This window comes from Berghia stephanieae, chromosome 1 (genome assembly GCF_034508935.2).
Source record: "Berghia stephanieae isolate SIO BIC M18660-M18661 chromosome 1, UCSD_Bste_1.3, whole genome shotgun sequence".
NCBI classification, from domain to species: Eukaryota; Metazoa; Mollusca; class Gastropoda; order Nudibranchia; family Aeolidiidae; genus Berghia; species Berghia stephanieae.
The window spans coordinates 27,049,844-27,071,148 of NC_088360.1; the positions used below are offsets into that span (position 1 = coordinate 27,049,844).

Genomic DNA, 21,305 nt, shown 5'->3' on the forward strand with positions numbered 1-21,305 from the left:
CAACATGACGTTCTCTCTCTAATAACTTTTCCGCCGGTGACGTCACAGACTATGGGTGACGTCCAATCAAGGGACGCTACTCTTCCGTTTATCTCATTCTCTATAACAACAAGAGATAAAATGAGTATAAAAGTGCCAGAAGACAACAGAGAATAAATATTTTGCGGCGGTGATGGGGGTTTGAACCCGCGACCTTACTGGTACGACAACTCCGTCTAGCCGGGAAGAGCATGACTCCACCCCATGAGCTATTCACGATCCCAAAAAAGATCGTCTCTAACCCTAATCATTATTTTCTAATTCAGAAAAGTGAGTGGAGCAGGCACTTATGCTGATAACAACAAGATATGAAGTGAGTAGGAAAGTGCCAGAAGACAATAGAGAATAAAAGTGTGTATGAAAAGTGCCAGACAAAGCACCGGTAATCAGAAGGTCTAAGGTTTGTTCCCCAGTCGAAGTAGACTAATTTTTTATATTTTAATGGGGGTGGGGGGGGGGGAATTGTTTTTTTTTTTTTTTTTTTTGTTTTGTTTTTTTTTTGTATTTTTCTTTCTTGCTTTGTCTGGCACCTTTCATACATACACACTTATCCAAATCTTTAAGTCATACGAAGAAGCTTCGATGCTTTGCTTGATGACAATCCTTTGTGTTTCCATTTTGTGGCCATGTCAATGGACTGAATTTGGCATCAAATGTAATAGTACTCAATAATCACTTTTAAAAAAAAAAAACTAAAAAACTTAAGCTTTAATATAGCGCAATATCCACTAAACGTGCTCAATGCGCTTTCCAAAGCCAACAGCAACACGTAACATGTAGAACGAGACATGACGCCTATTAGGCGATGTTACAATTTTTTTCCGACAGGGAGAACGCTATTAACGTCTAGGTACCCCTTTTACACCTGAGTACGGTGATAGAATGTGAGTAAAGAGCCTGTTCCAAGGACTAATCTTTGCGCCAAGCGAGGCTCGAACCCATGACCTTCCGATCCGAAAGCGAGTGTCATACCACTAGACCACATAACCGCACTGTTCTCATAAAAGTGAGTCATTTATTTAAACTCAAATTAGTCCTTCAGAGCCAAGAGGCCTATGGAGCCGGAGTTTATCCCGGTTTCTATAGCGTGACGGATAATAGCAATTGATTACTATCCTATGGGGCAGCGTGGCTCAGTGGTACGGTCTTTGCTTCCTACCCGAAAGGTACCGAGTTCAATCACCCGCCGTTGCGTTGTGTGGCCTTGAGCAAGTCACCTTGGCCTAGCTCACTTTGCGGCGCTGCTCTGCGGCTGACGCCTGGGTTATTCCAGTCTTCCCTTGGAATAGACCCTAAAGACAAATTTCCTCTTGGGGATGAATAAAGGTTAATTTTATTTTTTTTATTATTTTTTTTTTTGATTGGACGCTATTCTATCGCAAAGTACTTTCCGCCAGATCTAACAGACCCAGCTTCCCATCACTGCTGGATGGGCAGTGGAGTCAGAAAAAATCCCGACTGTACCCGGGGATCAATTACAACGCTGTTAACGGGCAATGTTCTTATTTCAAACCTGAGTTCAGCGAGAGAATGAGAGTAAAAAGGCTTTTCTTCTTCTTCTAGGTTCCATGCCTGGTCCAGGCTTCGGATACTGCATGAATTATAAAAGGCTTTTACAAGAACTCAATTGTGCATCGCGTCGGAACGGAATTCGAACCAGGGACCTATTAGTCCGAAGGCGAGCGTCATATCACTTGAACCACAAAGCCGTTAAAAGTCTATTGATTGAGTTTTCAGGTGCCTGTGTCTGGATCTGTGGAAGAACGTGATATTATTTAGATATACAAATTTAACGGAAGACGATTTTCATGTTATTAAATGTGTTTATTTTAAGTCATAACCAGGCAAGAATTAAGAATTAAAAAAAAAAGACAATAGAATCTGCTTCAATATTGCATAATATCGTTATTTGGGTTATATCAACGTTTACATATATGCAGGTCTGATAATCGAGGAGAATTGGTGGGCTTCATTTAACAGTGTCGAAATTGGGGGAGGGGGGGGGGGGATATTTGTGTGTTGAATTGGGAGTAATTCCATTAAGACAATAAGCCGACCGTGATTTGGGTTGTCGGACATGCATAATGTAAACGGCGGGTTGTATCATATTATGTAATATACAGTGTGGTTATACACAGATTGGTGAATTGGTTCTCGAGAAAACAAACTTGTTATAACAACAATTTAATGACATATCAAATAAATAGTTTGTACATTTTTACTCCCTAGATCGGTGTGCTTTTGTGCCCAGTGTGAAGTGGGAGAGGAAAGGATGGACGAAGGATGGAGGGGGTAGGGGGGTGAGGGGGGGAAGAGAGAACAAAAGTTGGTTGCTGGAAGAACTGAAAAAGACGGGAGTTGATGGGAATGGGGAAGAAGAAGGAGGTGGTGGAGGTGGTGGAGGTGGTGGTGGAGGAGGAGGAGGAAGAAGAAGAAGAAGAAGAAGAAGAAGAAGAAGAAGAAGAAGAAGAAGAAGAAGAAGAAGAAGAAGAAGAAGAAGAAGAAGAAGAAGAAGAAGAAGAAGAAGAAGAAGAAGAAGAAAGAGGAGGAGGAGGAAGAGGAGGAGGAGGAGGAGGAGAAAGAAGAAGAAGGAAAAGAAGAGGAGGAAGAGGAGGTGGTGGTGGTGGTGGTGGTGGTGGTGGTGGTGATGGTGATAGTGTAGGTGATGATGTGTTAGTAGTGGTGGTGGTGGTGGTGATCGTTGTGTATGTGTTGCTGATGGTTGTTAAGACGATGATGATGATTTTTGGTGGTGCTGCTGCTGAAGAGAAGAAGTTGATGGAGAGAGGGAGAGAGAACGTTTGTGTGTGTGTGTGCGTGTGTGTGTGAGAGAGAGAGAGAGAGAGAGATAGAGAGAGTGAGAGAGGGGAGGTTGGAAGAAATAACTAACTGGCAGACAGACTGACTGATTTACAAAGAGGAAGAGATTAGTTGTGCGAATTTTCTGCGTATAATTATTCTACCATCTCCCTGATTTCAACCAAAACAATTATAAATATTACAGTTTAAGAACAACACGTTGATCAGGCCATTGCACTTTTCACGATAATTTTTTTCCTATCTTTATTGTCACTCGTCGCTTCAAAACGGCATTATATCAGAATTAGCGAATCTATTTTGGAGTCAAACTTATTAGACTTAGGAAATTTGATCTTTCTTTTTTTTTTTTACTTTAGTATACAATAATATTGTCTGTCCATAAGGAGGGCACATGATCTATTTAGACATGAAAATATGAATATATTCTTTAAAAAATAAGGTTGGTGGTCAAAATTGCTCCCTACAGCCCATGGTAAATTTTGGCCATCGAGCACAGAATTAATGGCAAACCTTAGAATTATATATAGATAGTATGCGCTTGGCTAAGAAGCTCATAACATTGCCATCCGGAAGTATAACGGACCAACACACAAAACTGTGTGTATCCATGAACGTTTATAGTCGGGTTAATGCAGTTCAGTGAGCATTACTCATAAACGCGGATGCAAAAACAATAACAAAGACCTGAGTGACGTCATCTTCGAACTATCTATAGATATTTTAAAGATTGATATACGAGTAACTTGCAGCTTTTTTTTTGGTGTTTTTTTTTTCTTTTGTTTCAAATTAAGGGCAATTGTGTGACCCATTCATTGAATCAAATGTTTACTTAGAAAATCGGCAATATCGGGCATTATGATTGGTCATTTGACTATTTATAGAATCTGCTGGGTAATTATGATCGACCTTGACATTGGGAATCCCCCTCTACTGGCAGCCCTGTTGCCAGGAAAATTTACACGCACGTACAGACGTTATTACCAGACCGATTTTGATCGTTGATGGCTTAAAATATTCGTCTCGATCTATGTCGATTTCCACAAATGCAGTAGTTTGATCATTAGAATAGATGAGTTCGAAATTTCTCTTTATTTCTCCACGGATGTTGCGGGTTTTCCAAACGTAAGTTACTAAATTGACTGCTCGAGAGAAGGGCATATCATTTTTACAAGAAAAAATGTAGGCTTAAGCTTAAAATATAACTTTAATCATCAAGCTCACCCCAACATAATACCGTTTATAGACGATGGGTCACTGGTAGTCTGTATTGTACCCATCCGAATCCTCTCAATTTTCACTCTTTCGTGAGTATTTTCACGATCCCAGACTTCAGGCAGCCCCCGCCGTTCTCTATTATCTAGTAACAAATTAATAGATAGTTCGAAGATGACGTCACTCAGACCTTTGTTATTGTTTTTGCCATCCGCGTTTGTGAGTTGTTCTCAGTAAACTGTATTAACCAGACTATAAAAGTTCATGGTTACACAGAGTTTGTGTGTTGGTCCGTTATACTTCCGGATGGCAATGTTGTGAACTCCTTGGCCAAGCGCATTCTATCTATATAATATTTTCAACAATTACTAGTTAAATACGTACTCGATTCCTTGCCATAGCCTTTCCAAATACATGCCTGTTACCCAAAACTGTCAGATAATGACCATTACTCACGATTTGAACACATGGGATTGAAGAAAAATGCCTGGAGTCAAGACTTTTTAATGCAATTCCGTTTGGACGCTATGTTTAAAAACAATGGGAAAGACCTATATTACCTTTCCATGTGCTTGAGGTGATCGGTCACATTGCAAAATGTGTTCAAAATGACCCACATAGTGAAAGATTTCAAAGCTTTTGAAATATCTAATAATATCAGGATTGGTCATTTTATTCACCTTGACACATGGGTATGTTTACAACTTTCAAAAACAAAGCAACGTGTTAACATTTGTAAAGAAATATCCAATCGTTGGACAGCAACAAATCATGTGATTGATGACTCTGTTGGACAAAAACCTGAATATAGATCGCTCCAAATAGGATTCAATAGTCTGATGTCACGTCCGCCCAGCAACGAGCTGTTTGATTCTAAACAAAGAAAATCGGTACTTTTTATTTTTCATGCTGCAAGACCTTTTTCACACATCATGTGATCAGAATGTATAAAAATCATAACATGATCTGATTTATAATGTTTTTCTCCTCTGGATACACTTTTATGCTCGTTGGAGAAGTATTTCATAAGGGCGTCCGCCATTGTTAGGATAGTTTAGAACCAGTTACTAAGTTACAATGCGTCATTTCGAGGGAGGTGACGTCACGACTGTTGAAAACTATTAAAATAAATATTGACAACAATACGCTTCAACACTTCCCTCGTAATGACGCATGGTAACTTAGTAACTGGCTCGAAACTATCGGAACAATGGCGGACGCCCTTATGAATATATTTCTCCGACGAGCATAAAAGCGTATCCAGAGGGAAAAAAAAAACATTATAAATCTGATCAAGTTTTAACTTTTACGCATTCTGATCAAAAGACATATGAAAAGTTCTAGCCAGCATGATGAATAAAAAGTACCGATTTTCTTCGTTTAGAACTACGATGGCTGCCGTTGCTTGGCGACGTGACATGCTGATTGATTCAGTGGCTCGCATGAATTAATGGTGGCTATGTTCACAGCTTTCTTGTTGTACATTTTTTTTTTTTAATACAAGGGATTTTTATTTGTAGCTTATTAGTTAAGGTAACAAGGATAACTGATTATGACATATTTCAACAATTAAAATGCACTGCAAAATATGCTCAAATAATCTTGATACATAATTATTTTTTTTTAAATTCACGGATTTCTTTATACCCAACATCACAATAAGTCATTTCGTTCAACTTGCCTCACGAATGTTTAAATTTTATCAGAAATATTCAAAAATACCGAATCATGTGATCAGTGACTCGGTTAGACGAAAGTCTGAATATAGATCGCTCCGGTGTTTTCAGTTATCATCACGATACAGCTAAAAAAAGACTACTTGCTTATTAATTATGCATAATATCGATAAAAAGTAAATGCCATTTGTAAGTAATCTTAAAGTAATAAAATCACCTTTCGTAGGCCGTTGATGTAAAGTTGAAGAACGATCTACTACTGGCAGGCAGAATTTGATTTTAAAAACAAATGCATAACATTATGAACACAAGTTAATCAAGAAATACAAAATGATAATGATGATGATGATGATGATGATAATAATAATAATACATGATAATAATAATAATAATAATAATATATAATAATAATAATAATAATATAATAATAATAATAATAATAATAATAATAATAATAATAATAATAATAATAATAATAATAATAATAAATAATAATAATAATAATAATAATAATAATAATAATATAATAATAATAATAATAATAAATAATAATAATAATAATAATAATAATAATAATAATAATAATAATAATAATAATAATAATAATAATAATATAATAATAATAATAATAATAATAATAATAATATAATAATAATAATAATGAATGATGATGATGATGATGATGATGATGATGATGATGATGATGATGATGATGATGATGATGATAATAATAATAATAATAATAGCATGTACATGATTAACTGAAGAAGTTGATTATACGTACAAGAATATAATACATAATATTATTATTCACAAATAGTATACAGACGATAGTAGTTACAAGAAGGCGTTTTGGTGTACAGTGCAATTTTAGGTCCTATGCATGAACTTAATAAGCCATAGTTTTCCTGAAAAATCAATTACTGTAACGTTTATATCTCTTATATTATGGGGGATCCGATAGCTCAATTGCTAGAGCACTCGACCACCTCCAAATAGACCGTGATCGATCCAGGATGACTTCGAGATTATTTTTTTCTGATCCCCTCCCCCCCCCCCCTATCCACCAAGCAGTGGTTGGGTAGCTGGGTCTGTTAGATCTGGCGGAAAGAGTACTTTGAGTTAGAATAAATAGCGTCGTATAGATAGAATGCGCTTGGCCAAGGAGTTCACAACATTGCCATCCGGAAGTATAATGGACCAACACACAAACTCTGTGTAACCATGAACTTTTATAGTCTGGTTAATACAGTTTAGTGAGAACAACTCACAAACGCGGATGGCAAAAACAATAACAAAGGCCTGAGTGACGTCATCTGCATACTATCTATACTATTTTTTTTTTAAACTTATTGCGTTTCTTCCAAACGCCAGTAGCTATTCCAAGCCTTGTTTTTCGTAAATTTTAGGTACGATTTCTCAAAATTAATTGTATGGAAATGTGGGTCATTTAGGCCCATGCATAGGACCAAATATTTATTCTTAGAATTTATTCTACACATAGTTTTGTTATTATTGGTGACCAATCATCTCAATTCAGTATAATTTCTCGATGAATTAGAAGACGCAAAGTGAATTTAAAGTTAAAATTCTCACACATGGACTTTTAGATTTTAACTGCTCAAGACTGTGTGTAATTATTTCTTCTCAATAAAACAATTTTTTAAAAATGTTGGCAGAGATCTCATAATAATATATCTGGCCGTAAATTCAATATTTACTCTCGAACCGCGCCGACAGAATACTACCGTTTTGAGGCGATATGTCATATTTATTAACATTGTATTTTATTTATTGTTATGTGTAGTGTGTTGAGTGTTGTGTTCAGCAACTTTTAACTTTAAACACACTACAAATAAAATTAAACAATTCAATCTTATCAACAAAAACTATTTGCTAGCCAGATAGCCCTCAACATCATGAGTATTAATCACAGTTTCAAAATGCGTGACGTTGCACAATGCTACAATACGACTCTTCACAACACTGCATCATGAATACCCAAATAAAATCTAAAGATAGAATGCGCTTGGCTGAGGAGTTCACAACATTGCCATCCGGAAGTATAACGTACCAACACACAAAACTGTGTGCAACCATGAACGTTTATAGGCAGGTTAATATAGTTTAGTGAGCGTTACTCATAAACGCGGATGGCAAAATAACAATAACAAAGACCTGAGTGATGTCATCTTCGAACTATCGAGAGATAGTATGCAGATGACGTCACTCTGGCCTTTGTTATTGTTTTTGCCATCCGCGTTTGTGAGTTGTTCTCACTAAACTGTATTAACCAGACTATAAAAGTTCATGGTTACACAGAGTTTGTGTGTTGGTCCGTTATACTTCCGGATGGCAATGTTGTGAACTCCTTGGCCAAGCGCATTCTATCTATATAATATGTAAATATAAAATCTCCCTTCTGTATGGCATCATTAATGCATTAGATACCGTCGCTTAGGCATACCATGAAGACAATAATCCATTTTAAAAAAAGATGTCCGATGTCAACAGAAATCACTCATTTTGTCCAAAGTAAGCGATATAAATGATATTAAAATACTTTGGCTGGCAGCATTGCTTTTTGTAAAACATTTCTACAATCTAATAGATAGTATGCGCTTGGCTTAGAAGCTCATAACATTGCCATCCGGAAGTATATACGGTCCAACACACAAAACTCTGTGTAACCTTGAACGTTTATAGTCAGGTTAATACATTTCAGTAAGAATCACTCGCAAACGCGGATGGCAAAATACAATAACAAAGGCTTGAGTGACGTCAACTGCATACTATCTATATAACGGCCCTCCAGATTCTAAACATATGTTTTTACTATAGATAGTATGCAGATGACGTCACTCAGGCCTTTGTTATTGTTTTTGCCATCCGCGTTTGTGAGTTGTTCTCACTAAACTGTATTAACCTGACTATAAACGTTCATGGTTACACAGAGTTTGTGTGTTGGTCCGTTATACTTCCGGATGGCAATGTTGTGAACTCCTTGGCCAAGCGCATTCTATCTATAGATAGTTTGCGCTTGGCTAAGAAGCTCATAACAATTCCATCCCCAAATATAACTCACCAACACACATGAACGTTTATAGTCGGGTTAATACAGTTCAGTGAGCATTACTCATAAACGCGGATGGTAAAAAACAATAACAAATACCTGAGTGACGTCATCTTCGAACTATCCATTGTTTTAAAATATCATTTTTGTCACTTTTTGTACACTAATGTTTTAAGATTCAGGCTGTTTTACAACGTCAAAATAAAATGCAACGCCAAAGGGTGCTCCGCCGAAATATCGTGAAAATATTCACTGAGCTTGAAGGCCCTTCTATTTTGGCTGATAATAATAATTAATTATTCATTGAAGATAACCGTGGCTGGTATACATGAAGTAAGGGTGGTCAGTATGTCAAAATATTTCGCACAAAACAAAAATGATTCGGATTTGAGACATTTGGGTAATAACAACATGTGGCAAAACGATATAAAACTTGTGTCAGTAACATATTTGTTTTTTCATATTGAAATAGAGTGGAAAGACTGTATCTTATACAGTTATATACAATACAAAATAATTTCTGTTGATCATACTAGACAGACTTTGTACTCATTTTTGACAGCTGAGATAGATTAGTTGCTAATGGTCTTCTAAACACTGAAAGTGGTCAACTTTTCAAATATTTTTGATGGTCTTCTAAAAACTGAAAGTGGTCAACTTTCCAAATATTTTTGATGGTCTTCTAAAAACTGAAAGTGGTCAACTTTCCAAATATTTTTGATGGTCTTCTAAAAACTGAAAGTGGTCAACTTTCCAAATATTTTTGCGTTTTGCTCACGACTTTTTCACGACTAGTTATTGTTGGACCACCTAGAAAAAAACACTTCCCTCCAGTCATTCACCAATTACGGGGTTTGTTTGTTTTTTGACATTCATTCTACTCTCTCTCTCTCTTTCTCTTTCTCTCTCTATCTCTCTCTCTCTCTCCCTCCCTCTCTCTCTCTCTCTCTGTATGTCTCTCTCTCTTTCTCTCTCTCTTTCTTTCTCTCTCTCTCTCTTCTCTCTCCCTCTCTCTCTCTCTCTCTCTCTCTCTTCTCTCTCTCCCTCTCCTCCTCTCTCTCTCTCTCTCTCTCTTCTCTCTCTCTCTCTCTTCTCTTCTCTCTCTCTCTCTCTCTCTCTCCTCTCTTTCACGATCTCTCGCTCTTTCTCTCTCTCTCTCTCTCTCTCTCTCTCTCTCTCTCTCTCTCTCTCTCTCTCTCTCTTTCTAACGCTATCTTCAGAGTAAGTCATACGATGTGCAAACAAACAAAACAAAACGAAACAAACAGCCAAAACAAACCAACAAACAAAACAGAACAACCAAATTATAAGCAAAACAACTAAAGAAAGAAACGAGATCAAAACAAAAACAAAACAAAATAGGCATTCATGGGGACGTCCATTTTTTTCATTTATAAGTCATAATTCATGATAAAAGCATGAAAATATAATATGAGTATTGTCAATTATTGTGTAATGTGGTGAAGTTTGCTCAAGATAATAAATAGGGAATGAGATTAGCGGAAGAGTAGCGTCCCTTGATTGGACGTCACCCATACATAGTCTGTGACGTCACCGGCGGAAAAGTTATTAGAGAGAGAACGTCGTGTTGGTTGTGCGCATGCGTCTCTCGTCCTCGCTTCCGGTGAAAGCGGATTGAGACACTTCAAAACCAAATTGACGTTCTCTCTGTAAGGTGACGTCCAATCAAGGGACGCTATTCTTCCGCTAATCTCATTTCCTATACATAGGAAGTCGTCCTGGATTAAAAGACTCCTGTCAATCTTACTTACCCCAGACTGTTGTGCATACATTAATACAACTTTTTAATTATTCAGTCAATTTCTCATGTATTCTAAGAACAATTCGTTACCTTACACTAACAAAACACCTTTATTATTTATTTTCACTATTTTGGCGAGAAAATATTTGTGAACCATCGCGTCAAAACGGTATTATGCCGGGGTGATTTATATCATGCTGGTGGGATTATTGTAATTCATAGCCAGAAAAAATAAAAGCCAAATTTGAATTAAATTTATTTCTTTTATGGCAGATAAAAATACGATTTTTTAAAATGTAAATATTTAAAAGCTCATTAATGTCCCTCGTTCTTCAGACTTCAAAGTTTGGACAATAATGAGGGTTATTTTAGTCGACCGATGATTGAACCAAAATACAATTTCTTGACGTGTGAATAATTAAAAGCTCATACTTTTCTTAAATCTATAGGACTCCATTGAATAGTCCAATTTTATATTTATTATTGAAAATTAATCTCGGGTCATTTTAATCGACAGATTCCTGATGTTTGAGGTAAAAGAAAAGTTTTCTGGCTAAAATGATTAAAAGTAATTTGGCATAGAATGACAGAATTGGGTCAACGCTTCTGATGGCCCTCTTAACTGGATATTTCGTTTACCCGATTAATTAATTACAGGCTGGGGGCAACTGCTATTTATTGCTTTTAAAAATAGAATGAATGAAGTTTAATGTCACTCACTCAACTCTTTAGTATTGTCTTTAGACCGCCAGTCGTGCGATTACTTTCCACTAAATTCGACCAATAAACACACTATAAAACTGTTTATGGTTACACCTACTTTTGTGTGCTGGACAGGAACGTTTTATATGGTGGGCAAATTTTCCTTAAGCGCATGCCACCAATAATTTTCGCCATGGTCCTGGAATTTTGCTGTAATAAATTTTTTTTAAAACTTACAATTCCCAAACACTTATCAAAACCCGAAGACCTACTTCCTCTTAAACGGTATTTTTTCCTTACTATCATCACTATCACTTTTCATTAATATCTCTTTAAGACTATTTTTGACTATTCTGCTACGCCCTAAGCATTCTTCGTGCGTGGATTATCATACATTCTACGAACTCTAAATATTACATATGAATTATTATCAAAATCAATGTTTGAAGAGACTTGAAAATTCGATTCCATAGCATGATATTGCAACCGTACTTTAATGGTTTATCGAAGAATAATTTCAGTTTCATTCAATTATTTTCATCTTTTTAAAAAGAAGGGATATCGGTGTTATTGAACCGTGCATGGTGCTGAACTATGTCTTTTGCGTTCCTGCGTAATAGAAGAAATAGATTATTTAACACACCCTGTACAATGCTCTATTTGTCTATCGAAAGTAGATGTATTATTGTAACAAAGTAGAATTTAGGTATATTGTAAATGGCTCATTATTTCACACTCGTTTAATCTTCGAAGCATAGGAATTCTTACATTTTTCATCTGATTATAAATTATACAACTCCAGTCGTTTTCGCAGAGAGTAATTTCAGCGATGCGACTTGAATTACATTTGCAGTATAATAATAAACCATTTTCGTCAACAACAAAAAAACCGGTAGTCGCATTGCTAGAATATTGATTGCTATATTGAAAAAAAAAACCTAACGAAATCTTAAAAACTGAACCCGGATTATAAAGGGTTAATAGCAAAGAAGCGGCAATGTGGTTTATGTGTAGTTTTGTTATGATTATTGTCATAAACACTTAAGAAAATAACAAGATAAATATCACATGATTGTTGTCTCTGTACTCCGGGCGAATCCCTTGTTGCTGATCCCCCTGTCCCCTGTGGTGAGGTACGGGGACGGAGTGTACGATTGTTGCTCAACCAAATTATCCTCCGACTTGCTCCTCGGTGCATTCAACTCCACCTCCACGCATTTCACTTCCGGTATCCGCTCCAGAGTCGGAGAGGTACTGTTGACGCTATGGCGCCGCTTGTGGTTCATGATATAGCTGTGCGGGCTCAGTCCCGGCGTGTTGTTGTGTCTGTACAAAGAGCTGACGCCTTTGTAGTAGGCGCCGTCGGAGATGATTGCATGACCGTTCGAATTTGGAACGGTGTACGAGTATGAGGACATGGGGATGCCGTCGCCCATGGAGGACCGTCGGGCCCCACTCCGGCTGCGCCCGTTGTTGTTTAAAAAAGCGGCTATTTTATTGCTATAAGGGTTCTCGCAATCTATGACGACGTCGCCGTTGAGACTGTGACTGCTGCGACTGTAATGATTATTGTTGCTTTGCGAGTTCTGATTAGCACATTTATTGCTGTGGTGATTTTTGTTGGCATGAGGATGTTGATGATGATGCATCTCGATGTCTCTGTCATCACCCCCGGCCGAATTGGATCTGTTTTTATTCTTAAACCCTTTGACGCCAACCGTGTTGGGCACGTCTACCGCCGTGTCCTTATACCTACGTTGCTTTGGGGGAACCACGTGGCTGGAGTTGATCTGGACGAGCGAACCGTTCACACTCCGAAACTGCCTTTTCCTCTCTATGTCTTCGATCAGTTTGATATTGGGCTTACGCCTTTGGGGTGTGGACTGTGTGATGATTTCGGCGTCTAGAGGTGCATTTGGATTTCCGATTCGCCCGGCCCTTCTGAGGAATTCTTTTCTTGTTCTACAAAGGAAAAGAAGAAACAAACAAAAGAAAGCAGCTATGAAAATAATGTGGCAAAAGTAATACCGTTGATTCAGGAATGTACTGTCCATAGAAGCGCATTAAGCACTGCTTACCCAAGACGTTTAAATACATTGCCTATGATATTGCAAGGGAAAGTAAGACTTAAAGTCTACAAAATATTCATAAGTTTAATAATTAATTTGAATAAAGAATTGGGAATCGTAGCCTAATAATCAAGGAAGAATCTAATGGCTGCTATCGTGACAAACGGCCTGGTGTGACGAGATGAAGAATGAGGGGAAGAAAGAGGTTAGCAAAGCACGTTTCCACCACTTGTTTCATCAACTTAATAAGCTAATAATAGAGACAAGCAGAAAAAAATCTGCTTTCCTTTGCCGTTATAAGAGATATAGAAAGCCACAGCTAGAACTGGTAACTGGCTTGTGGCAAATATAAAACGACCCGGTCAGCACTTTCAAATTTGAATGCCTTTGGAGACAGTCAGGGCAGCGTGTCCGAAATAAGTTTTCCAAGAATATATTAATAACAAAACAAGTGACAGGGCCTATTTGTGTGTGTATGTATGTAAGTGTGTGAGAGAGAGCGTTATGTGTATTGTTTTTGTTTGCTTGTTTTATGAAGTCTGATTTCATTTTAAATTGTTGATTGTGGATGTCTTGTCGTTAGCACTGACAGGCCGATTGTTTTATTAGTAATTGTGGGACACGTGGACAATGAATGTTGGACAAGCCCAACTTTATGATTTTGTTGATAATGTGAAGAACAAAATATGCTTGTCCAGGCAAAAAGGTCACCGCATGTGCCAGAGAGACCTTAAGTATTGGTGCGTGCTACACTATAATTGCAGGCCAAAAACAATTGAGCCCCTTCTTGTGTTAACAAGGCATGATTCAAAGCTTGTTGCTTAAAACACTTCTTTGAACAGGTAACCTAGTAATTTGAGATACTTGTATAGCGAGAGGACCCGAGAGCGAGAGCTGACGTGGAGTCTCTGGAGAGTCTCATTGAAAGGAGAAGATGCCAATGGTTGGGGCATGTCTGTCGCAGACCTGAAGAAACACTGATAAGAAAGGCTCTGCGATGGACACACCACGGAAAGATGAAGCGAGGCCGCCCCAAGGAGACGTACTTGGAGACGTACTGTAGAGAGGAACCTAAAACAGAAAGGTCTGTCCCTCGAGATGGCCCCAAGAATAATTGCTGACAGGACCAGGTGGAGATCCCTTGCATCGCCTCAAGTGCCAGCAGGCCCGGAGAAAATTGGGTGAGTGAGTGAGTTAGTATAGCGAGAACAACTAAATGGCGACCGTTGTTAGGCAGTAGCTGCAGCTTTGATGATTTCACACTACAATGGTGTTACGATCTATCCAGACAGCAAATTTTCTACTGTACTTATTTATGCACAGTCGCTAACCCACATGGCAGTTGCGTCACTATGCAACGTTCAACCCAATACTCTGCGGTCTCCGCACCGTCTCCACAACAAGTGCAAATGAGCAAGCAGGACGCCGGGTCCCACCAATGAAGGATTGCATGTCGTCAGACGGGTTCTGGACTTAAGTCTAGTTGTTGGCAGCCACCCAATGGCTCTTCTTGTTGGTCATGGTAAAGAAGCCAGGTAACTTCTGGCCCCTGTTTCGAGAAGACAACGTTCACGCACCCACATGGAACAGAATTCTTCATAATCGAGTTTTCAGGCTATTTCAATTTCGCTTCGGAATTATGAAGATGAATAACAGTGAAAACTAAAATTAAAATGATGTCTAAAATGTCTGTTGGATCTAAAATACAAAGGACACTAAATTTGATTAGGAGTCTATTCTATCAGTTTAGAGAAAGAGATCCTGAGGCTGCAGCCCTGCATTGGAAGAAAAAGCAAAGAAGAAAGAATGATAAAGATGTATATTTCTTTGGTAAAAGTTTATGTAACAAAGACAGATAAACTCTGGCGACATGTCTATCAGTGACATTGTTCGTCGGGATTTTGAGAGGGGAAACCGTATTTTTCTTGCGGCTTTGTGGCCTTGTGTTGTATGACACTTGTCTTCAGACCAACAGGTCCCTGGTTCGACTCCGGCACAAAGTCGAGTCTTTCAAAAAGCACTTTACTCACATTATCAAACCGTACTCATGTGTAAAATCAGTACCTGGCCGCTAACACAATTTAATTCTGTCGTAAAAATGCAATAGCGGCCTTTCAGGAGTCGCGTCTTGTCCTATAACCTGCAAAGGGTTGCTGTTACCATAGGGCCCCTGTGAGTCCCTTTAAACACATGAAGGGGATATTGTATTATATGGACAAGTGGGCAATGCCGCATCCTAAAAAGATTTTGACAAAGTTACTTGGATGCCGCATTTTAATACACGAGACCTCTTTAGTATTTTTTTTTTGTGTGGGTATGTGGTCTCTCTTATGTCGATGTGGTGTGAGGCCATGTGGTCAGGTGCGGTTATGTGGTCTTGTGGTATAACAATCGCCTTTGGACCGGAAGGTTCGGGATTCGAGTCCTGCTCCTAATGGAGCATAGTTGAGTCCTCGGAAAAGGCTCTTTTCTTACATTCTCTCACCGCACTCAGGTATAAAATAAGTAGCTGGCAGGTAACATCGTAGCCTCTGTCGGAGCAAAATGCAATATCGCTGGGCGGCGTCATGTCTTGCCTTTCATGTTGAAAGTTGTCGTTGGCTAGGGCATGAGCATTTAAACACATAGGGCGATATCCACTAACCGAGCTCAGAGCCATTACAAAGGGTCCTTAGCCAATGGCAACATTTAACTTGTAGGGACGAGACATGACGCCTGTTAGGCAATATCAACATTTTTCCCCAACAAAGAACACGGACGAGTGCTCATTTTACACCTTAGTAAGGTGAGAGAATGTGACTAAAGAGCATTTTCCGAGGACTCAACTATGCGCAGCTCCGCTTAGAGTGGAGCTCGAACTCAGAACCTTCCGATCCAAAGGTGAGTGTCATGATACCACAAGACCACACGTAAAGGGATAGGATCACTGACCTGATTGCTTTGAGGATGGAGAAAATGAGGGCAATGAGAAAGACAGGCCCGATGAAGGCACCGAATGACATCCAGAAGATGGCAAGAGTCGAGTAGTCGGCCATGCTCTCATTCCTGTTTGGAGTCTACCAATCTAATCAGCGTCGTCCTTGAAGGACCGAATCATAGTCTCCTGAGTCGGTGAGGTTCCAGCTGCAGTCTCTAACTTGAGTTCAAGGTCACCATTTTCTGATATGATTTTTTTTTAAAGAAAAAAACTTAATTGCGTAACTACAGAAGTAGCTAGAAACTCTGCTCTTTTTTTTTTGTTTGTTTGTTTGTTTGTTTGTTAAACTGTATTTTATCCACCCGCCATCGGCGCTAGCCAGATATCAAAGAAAGGAGCTGACGTTTTTGGGTGATTACACTATAAATTGCTATGACCATCTACCAAAATCTGCAAATTCTTCACTGCAGTCATGAGAAAGTCTACGCCACGGTTGCGAGTGAGTCTTTGAGTTTAGCTAAACTACGATTCCAAAATCTCACGTGACCTCCATTAGCAATGACTATCCCGCACAAATCTTTGGGCCTCTTTTTCGCTTACGAAGTGCCCGAATTCGCGTCAAAATATGGGACGAAGCCGTTTCGTATGCTATTTTAAAAAATTAATTACGACGCTGTTTATTGATGAATATGACTGAAAGTTGGCACACAGTTAGAAAAAAGGTCATTTTAGATTATGTCAAGCGAAAAAACTCGTGCAATTACCAGAAGACCGTTAAAAATAGATTTTTACTCTTTGGAGTAAAATATTTCTAAAACTACCGGGCGTGGAGGTTTTGTCGCTGACAAGGTAATACATGAACATTTCTTCTTTTTGGTTGTAAAATTTCATATGAATATAACGAGTACGTTTCCCGTATTTTACAAAACACCATCCTAATTTGCTCTTCAAGTTTCACACTTATTACGCAAGATACAACCAAAGGTCGAAAAAAAATGCCGAAAAAGCGTCCCACATTTTCGCGTTTTTTTTCCTCTTTGCGGGTCATCCAAATAAATGATACCTTTGAAACTGCATAACTTGTTTATTTATGAATGGATTTTCAAAATTCAAAAACATTTTTACTCAGTGGAGATAGGGCTTTGATTTTAGACAAACTTTTCCTCAAAAAGAGAAAAAAAAACATTTTTCATAGTCATTACTACCTCCATCATTGCACAACTACCTTATAAATCATTAGTGAGGCTCTCTTGGGAGCCCCGGTAAAGCCCATTGAGCACATTTAGTGGCTTTTGTGATACATAACAGCGTATTTTTTTCCTGCGTGTTTGTGTGTTTTAGTTTGTTTTTGTTTTTTTTTTGTTTTTTGTTTTTTTCGTCATGATCAACGGTGACAAATAGTGTGGGCGTAAAACATATCTCAAAGGCATCTGGCGTCGGGAACACAAATCATTATTACCATCTGCCGGAGAAAAGCAGACATTATTTCTTGTCAAATCACCAAAAGATATTTTTTTTCTCCAGATAATGGCATTGCACATCAAAATATCGTTGGCGAGCATAAATATGAGGGTTTTTTGTTGTTTTTTTGGAAAAGGGCAAATGTTTTTACTTTCGTTATTTTGCTTACATTTCAATTGATGTTATGCGTTAGGTAAAATATGCACCCGTTCTTCCCACCAGATGAATCGTACTTACACCAAAACTATAACTGACCTTTAACTTTGTATAGACTGTTGTAGATGGGCTTTAGTGAGAACCACCCAACTGGTAGTCTAAATACAATAATAAAGGGCCGAGTGACGTCACCTTCATTCATTCTATTACACGGCATTAGACCATAGCTATTCTGATTTAACGCGCACCAACCAGTCTGAAGTTTGGGCTCTCCAGATCTAAACAAATTTCGCAAATTTTTTGACGCAAGCACGTCAAGCAAGTTAAAAATGCATGACATTGTACAATTGTACAGTACTATCCCTCACATCACCGTGTTTTGGATGTTAAAAGCATGTTTAGAAGGTTGATATTTAAAGGCCGAGTGTACTATTTTGCAGGTCTGATAGACTAAATTATAACGGACTCATTATCAAAATGGAAATGCGATCAAACCAACGCCAAATATTTGACATTACAACAATGAGTTTGAACCAGAAAAAAAAAATATCTGGACATAGATTAACCTTTCCATACCAACTACAAGGAAAATCGTCACAATCGTTACGATAATTGAGATTTATTGAACTTTATATAGCGCAATATCCACGAAATGTGCTCAAAGCGCTTTACACGGGGTCCCTGGTCAACAGCAACATTTAACACGTAGGACGGGACATGACGCCTGTTAGACGATATTACAATTTTTCGGACAAAGACAACGCTGTTAACGGCCAGGTACTCATTTTACACCTGAGTACGTGAGAGAATGTGATTAAAGAGCCTTTTCCAAGGAGCGCGAGGTTCGAACCCAGGACCTTCCGATCCTAAAGCGAGTGTCATACCACTAGACCAAATAGCCGCACGATACAGTGAACATTTTTCTTACACAGAATTTTTACGTACATCACAAAATTTGAAGCAAAATTTTGTATAGTTTAAAAGAACTTAATGTTATTTTGTAGAACAAAATTATGTTAAGCATGCTCTTAGCTTTGAGTTTTAATAAAAATCAATTCTAGTGTTGAGAAGGCATGCCATTTTGGTAAAAACATTGAAAATGTTTGGTAAGGAAAGAGTTAAATGTACTGTTTAATAATAAAAGCCATTTATGGAACAGATCTTAATTTCCTCTGCGGAGTGATATTATGAAGTTAATACATATGATTGTATAACATGTTTGTTATATTATCAACCAGTTTCACTCCTTGATACAGATTTATATTAACCAGTTAACTGCCGTACTCTCGAAAAAAAAAACATGTATTAAAAAATTTGGCCAGAAAACTCGTCCTTCAAATATTGATCGAATTAAATGACTCTCATCTTGGAAAAGAACTCTCAAACCTGGGACCTCGCGAGGTCTTCCATCACAATTGTTATCTGGTCAACCTATTTTCTCAGCTTTCTATTGCGTCAGACTCGACGTGTAGATAAAAAAATGAGCTTTTATATAGCGCAATATCCACTAAATGTGCTCAAAGCGCTTTAATTACAACAGCAACACGTAACATGCAGAATGAGACATGACGCCTGTTAGGCGATATTACAATTTTTTCTGACAGATACAACGCTGTTAACGGCCAGGTTCTCATTTTACACCTGAGTACGGTGAGAGAATGTGAGTAAAGAGCCTTTTACAAGGACTCAACTATGCGCCGAGCGAGGCTTGAACTCAGGACCTTCTGATCCGAAATGAGTGTCATAGCACTTGACTACATAGCCGCACAAATGTACATACTTGTAGGTCTGATAACCCAAATTGTTATGGGCCCTTTGTTGAAGGAATAAAAATAAAAATAAATAAAAGTCGCTCTATTCATCTCATGGGTGACATTTTTCTCTAGGCCCTTTTCCAAGGCTCGACTATGCGCCGAATGAAGGCTAGAACCAGGACCTTCCGATCAGAAAGCGAGTGTCATACTACAAGACTACAAAGCCGCACAAGATGCACGAGTTATGATGCCCGGAATTATATAATATCAGTTTTCTGTACTTAAGAGACGATATCAATTCTACTCATAAAAAACAAAGCCTTATATTTTTATATACATGGTCAATTTTAAACGGAGGCCTTCTTCACGTTCCTGAAGCTAAGCAAAAAAAAAGAAAAGAAAAGAAAAGAAACACAAGTATTCTTTTAACTAATCCTAAGAAAATAATAAAACCTAGTACCTTTAAATAACCCTAATAGGAAAAAACAAACACCTAGGACCTTTACTAAGACCTATAACTAACCCTAATGGGAAAAAATCAAACACCTAGGACTTTTACTAAGACCTATAACTAACCCTAATGGGAAAAAATCAAACACCTAGGACCTTTACTAAGACCTTAATCAAACACCCAGGACCTTTACTAAGACCTATAACTAACCCTAATGGGAAACAAACACCTAGGACCTTTACTAAGACCTATAACTAACCCTAATAGGAAAAAACAAAAACCTAGGACCATTACTAAGACCTTTAACTAACCCTAATGGGAAAAAAACAAACACCTAGGACCTTTACTAAGACCTGTAACCCTAATCGGAAAAAAAATCGAACACCTAGGACCTTTACTAAGACCTATAACTAACCCTAATGGGAAAAAAAAACAAACACCTAGGACCTTTACTAAGACCTATAACTAACCCTAATGGGAAAAAACAAACACCTAGGACCATTACTAAGACCTATAACTAACCCTAATGGGAAAAAAAACAAAACACCTAGGACCTTTACTAAGACCTATAACTAACCCTAATGGGAAAAAATCAAACACCTAGGACTTTTACTAAGACCTTTAACTAACTCTAATGGGAAAAAAATCAAACACCTAGGACCTTTACTAAGACCTATAACTAACCCTAATGGGGAACAAACAAACACCTAGGACCTTTACTAAGACCTATAACTAACCCTAATGGGGGGAAAAACAAACACCTAGGACCTTTGCTAAGACCTATAACAAACGCTAATAGAATAAAAAATCCAGAGAATATGACTGCTCTTCACAATCTTTCAATACTTCAACGACAACACGGCGGCGGAGAACAGAACCAAAACAATGGTCAGATTATTAGGAAATGTCAAACTTTTATCAATCTTTCAAGGTTTGTTCTACAGCTTTTAAAATGCAACTAAAAATTGACGGGAGACATTCCATAAGCTACTACATCACAAGTATTCTTGTTCTAGTAGGGGGTTTGGGAGGGGGGGGGACTTTTTTTTTAAAGTTTCCCCCTCCCAAACCCCCTACTAGAAGTTCTAGTGTAGGGGGTCTGTGAGGGGGGAGACTTTAAAAAAGTTTCCCCCCTCCCAAACCCCCTACTAGAACAAGAATACTTGGGATGTAGTAGCCTATGGAAGGTCTCCCAAGTTGACATTTGAATAAC

General features: G+C 38.0%; 1 protein-coding gene across 3 annotated transcripts in view; it reads right to left on the minus strand.

Moving 5' to 3' along the window:
• Positions 1-11,826: 11,826 nt before the first annotated feature.
• LOC144971126 (uncharacterized) overlaps positions 11,827-21,305 on the minus strand; it is a 96,613-nt gene continuing 87,134 nt past the window's right edge. For 2 of the 3 annotated variants that reach the window (XM_078911562.1, XM_078911572.1), the window contains 2 exons: positions 16,285-16,512; positions 11,827-13,246 (listed from right to left, as the gene is read on the minus strand). In XM_078911562.1, coding sequence (XP_078767688.1) covers positions 12,349-13,246; positions 16,285-16,388 — 1,002 coding nt within the window. In that variant the 5' untranslated portion in view covers positions 16,389-16,512 and the 3' untranslated portion in view covers positions 11,827-12,348. The remainder of the gene's footprint in view (positions 13,247-16,284; positions 16,513-21,305) is intronic. The other variant, XM_078911579.1, reaches the window with a different exon arrangement.